Source organism: Octodon degus, unplaced genomic scaffold (assembly GCF_000260255.1).
Source record: "Octodon degus isolate 3935 unplaced genomic scaffold, OctDeg1.0 scaffold00065, whole genome shotgun sequence".
NCBI classification, from domain to species: domain Eukaryota; kingdom Metazoa; phylum Chordata; class Mammalia; order Rodentia; family Octodontidae; genus Octodon; species Octodon degus.
In genome coordinates, this window is record NW_004524641.1 from 11,478,853 (window position 1) to 11,482,775 (window position 3,923).

Genomic DNA, 3,923 nt, shown 5'->3' on the forward strand with positions numbered 1-3,923 from the left:
ATAATAATAAATAAGGAGAGATAACTTGGCAGTCTAAGCGTCTGCCTGGCAAGTGCAAGGACCTGGATTTAATCCCTGGCCCTGCATGCCTTGCCAGCCCTGGAACCTCCGGCCCTCCATGCTGGCCTCATAACGGCTTGGTGGTGCACGCCTATAATCCCAGTTCTGGGGATGCTGAGACAGAAAGATCACTATGAATCTGAGCTGTGTAACAAGACACTGTACCAAATAATTAATTAATTAAAAAATAAAAATAATAATAAAACACAGCTTATTGGCAATTTGAATCAAAGCTCTGTGATTCAAGTGGTGGGTTCTCTGACTGGCCCCTCTTATCATTTTGAATGCCTTAATTCTGGTTCCTGCAAACAGTGCCTAAGAAACTAAAGTGGGAGGATGAGACCTGGGGCAGTGCCCTCCTTGGACATCCGGTCTGAGAGCTGTCATCCAGGCTGGGCTCACACTAGCCCTGGGAATAGCTCTGCCTGCCCCTCCGGCTGCTGGAGGTCACAGGGACACAGAGTGAGGAGGGAGCACTGCGGCTGGGAGGCTGGAACGTCAGCCACAGTGCTCAAAGCTTTTCAGCTGGAAGCCAGAATTGTATATTGAACCCAACCATGTTATCCACATCCAAGCCAAGCTACTCTGAGTAACTAGGAGAGGAGAGAGGGAAAAACTAGAGGAGAGCTGCGTCTCCTGCTAGAGCCCTCCCGAGCCCTGACAGAGCTGATGAGGAGGGCTCCTCGCTGACCTCTTGAGCTCCAGGCCTGAAGCCGCTGGCACTGATGGCCACAGAAGTCCCAGTGAGTGTGTGCAGGGGCCTGGAGCAGGCTGTGCCGGCCACTTGGAGGAGGCCTTTGCACAGTGCCTGGGTTGGGCTGGGGAGGATCACAGTATAATCTCTTCCATATTTCTATTTGTAAATCAGAGATGGAGAAGTGTATATGCCTGCCTCACTGGGGGGTAAAAGCAACCAAGTGTAAGACACAACAGCACAGTGCCTGGACTGTACATTGTACTGGATTAATGGTCTCTTCTGTATTTTTATTTTTCTTCTGTTTATTCAAAATTATATGCATATAGTATTTTATCAGCAAATGTCTTCGACTTGTCCATTTCCTGTTCCTCAGGCATGGCCTAACTTGAAGTTCTTAGAGGTGATGAATGCCTGCAGGCCCAGAGCAACCTAGACACTCTTACCATCATTGGAATGCCCGCTCTCTGCCGGGCCCTGGCTATTCACATGGGACACAAGGACCTTCAAGGAGTTGGGAGAAAGACAAGTGAACAGAGAAGAGTCATAGAGCAGTAAGAGCTATGTGAAGGTGAGTGTAAGCTCCGCGTGTACAGTAGGGGGCGCTTCTTTGAGACTGAGAATTGCAGTCAAAGATGGTCTTCCTGCTTTCTTTCTTTTGGACATGGTGAGACACTCCTGTAAATGCAGCTGCAGTTCAGGAGGCTGAGGCAGGGGGATCACAAATTTGAGGTCAGCTTATGCAACTTAGCAAGATAAAAATACAAAAAGAGCCAGAGGAGCAGCTCAGCATTAAATTGCTTGCCTTGGCTATATGAGGTCCCTGGTTCAATCTCCAGTACCACAGCCACACATACAAGACAATTTTATTATTTATTTTGTATTTCTTAGGGAAGGGTCTACAGAGTGTTCAGGGTCCCACTACTAGATCAGACTCATAGTGATCTGCCTGTTTACAGCCTCCCAAGAGCTGGGATTACAGGTGTGCGCCACCACACCCAGTCTCAATTGCTGTCTCAGCATGCCCTGGGGGCAGGGCTGGCATGGCTGGCCTGGGAATCAAACCCTTGGCCCCTGCACCTGCTTGCAGGAGCTTTAATCTGCTGAGCTATTTGGCCAGCCCTCAATTTTATTTTGATTTCTTATTCTTTATTGACAATGTCTACAATGGATCATGGCTACAACAAATGGTCACCTATTCCTCCTTATTGTTTTCTAAAATATCCACAGGAGTGTTCTTGCCATTTAAAACCCTGGTCTTAAGCTCCCTTTCAGAAGAACAATTGATTTTCCCATCAACAGTCCATTTAGGTATTAGCTATGAGGGAGCAGGGAGCCAAGCACTCATATATGGTTTCTGGGAATGCGCCTTTGTCTCCTTACATCTGGTCTCCAATTGCATGCCTGGAAACCTGCACACTTCAACATGAGGAATCGTAGGGACCATTGCGAGGCTCCTGGCCAAGTCTGCCTTTGCAAGGAGGGGAAACTGCAGCAACTAACTAGGTAAAATAAAGCAAGCATGGTACTGGTTGTAGAACATCCAGGCAAAACAGAGTTTCAGTGATGACTGCACTGTTCTCTCCACTGCAATTAGAATGAAAGCAAGAGACAGCTCAGCTGGGAAAGGAAACAGAATCCAGATTTGCATCTCTGGGCTCAAGCAGAACTGCTGAATGGAGCTGCATTCTAACAGACTGCGAGGGAAGAGGTCTGAACAGCAAACCTCCAAGGACACTAAAGACCACATGCAAGCAGTGCAGGTGTAGTGGTGACACCAAAGCCCCCCAAGGATCTGCCTCACACCCATTCATTCAATCCACAAGTAAATACTATATGCACCTGCATGGCAGATGCCTGCAATTCAAAGAAGCCCCGCAAGCTCCTTCACTCTGTTTTTCACTTATTGCCGCTGGACTTGCCTTCATGATTTTTCATGTCACAATCCGTAAAGGAAACATCTCCTGGATGCATTCTGAGAATACCTTTTTACTTGTCTCCTGGGGCTTCCCAGGACTTGTTTATAATCTGAGTAACAAGATAGTTTCTTTTCGGGTATACTAGTTTCCACATATTTATCTAATACAAGAAAAAAGGGTCATTGATTTTTATAAACCCATACATTGAGGAGAAAAATAAGCTCTGAGCTCATTTTGGGAGAGCTAGAAAGGACCAGCCTTTTATATATGATTAGGAAAGTAATTTCTGAATTCACAGAAGAGAAAGAGTACAGGTGACGATCCCATCAGCTGCAGTGCTACTAGTTATCTCTGTTGATGGAGTTGCTATTTTGATTCAGTGACCTCAAAATCACATCACTCCTGTCGGAGAGAAATGACCTGATTCTGGAAAATGAAACAGCCTCTGGCTTTGCCTCCTGATGTACAAGAATACAGCTGAATATAGATAACAATGCTGCATACTCAGAGATTAACAAGGCATTTATGTCCATTAGAAAACAGTTCTACCTAAACACCAGGTCCTCAAATGTGAACAAATATTCCTCAGGTTAACTACAGGATCAAACAGCTGAGCGAGGAGAGGGCCCCTGGAAGCTCAAGTGCAAGGGGCCAGTGCCCATGCAAATCTACCAGATGTCAATCTAAAGGACATCAAGAGTGACATCCTGGTTGAGGGGAAATGATGTGTTAGTACCAATCTTGCCTTACAAAAATGTTTAGGAAAATAGCTATCACACAAGTAGTCTAATATCTAGTATCATCTTTTGGTGTAGGTAAAGCCACTAGTTCTATTCTTTGCATCTACCATGCAGGTTTGATCCAGAAATGTGCTATAATTTCACTAACCAGTTGCACCCTAGATTTTCAAATTCTAAATTCTGCTCCACAAAGAAGTAAAGTCATGATGGGAGACACATTCAGCCACCAAGTGTTTCTCCCTCACTGGGCATCTCTGCTCCTCTACAATGTGTTGGTAGAAGGTTTCATACATAAATAAATCCAGGGCCAATGGTGACCCAGAATTTCATACATAAGTAAATCCAGGGCCAATGGTGACCTGAGTTCAGGAGATACACAAAGGTGCTGACTGTAATGAAGGAAGTAGGTGTGTCTGCACAGGGCAAACACCAGGAGCCATCTGCACAAGGCAAAACGAAAAGGTAGTTTTCAGCCAGGGACCAGCCTTGTCCCTGTTGAGTCTGCTTAGC

At 45.8% G+C, this 3,923-nt stretch overlaps 1 protein-coding gene across 3 annotated transcripts in view; it reads right to left on the reverse strand.

Moving 5' to 3' along the window:
• Nostrin (nitric oxide synthase trafficking) overlaps window positions 1-3,923 on the reverse strand; it is a 64,137-nt gene that overhangs the window by 47,043 nt on the left and 13,171 nt on the right. Inside the window, exon 2 of one of the 3 annotated variants that reach the window (XM_023719138.1) lies at window positions 1,244-1,459. The exons of the other annotated variants lie outside the window; for them this stretch is intronic. Coding sequence (XP_023574906.1) covers window positions 1,244-1,245 — 2 coding nt within the window. The 5' untranslated portion in view covers window positions 1,246-1,459. The remainder of the gene's footprint in view (window positions 1-1,243; window positions 1,460-3,923) is intronic. 3 annotated transcript variants of the gene reach the window in all.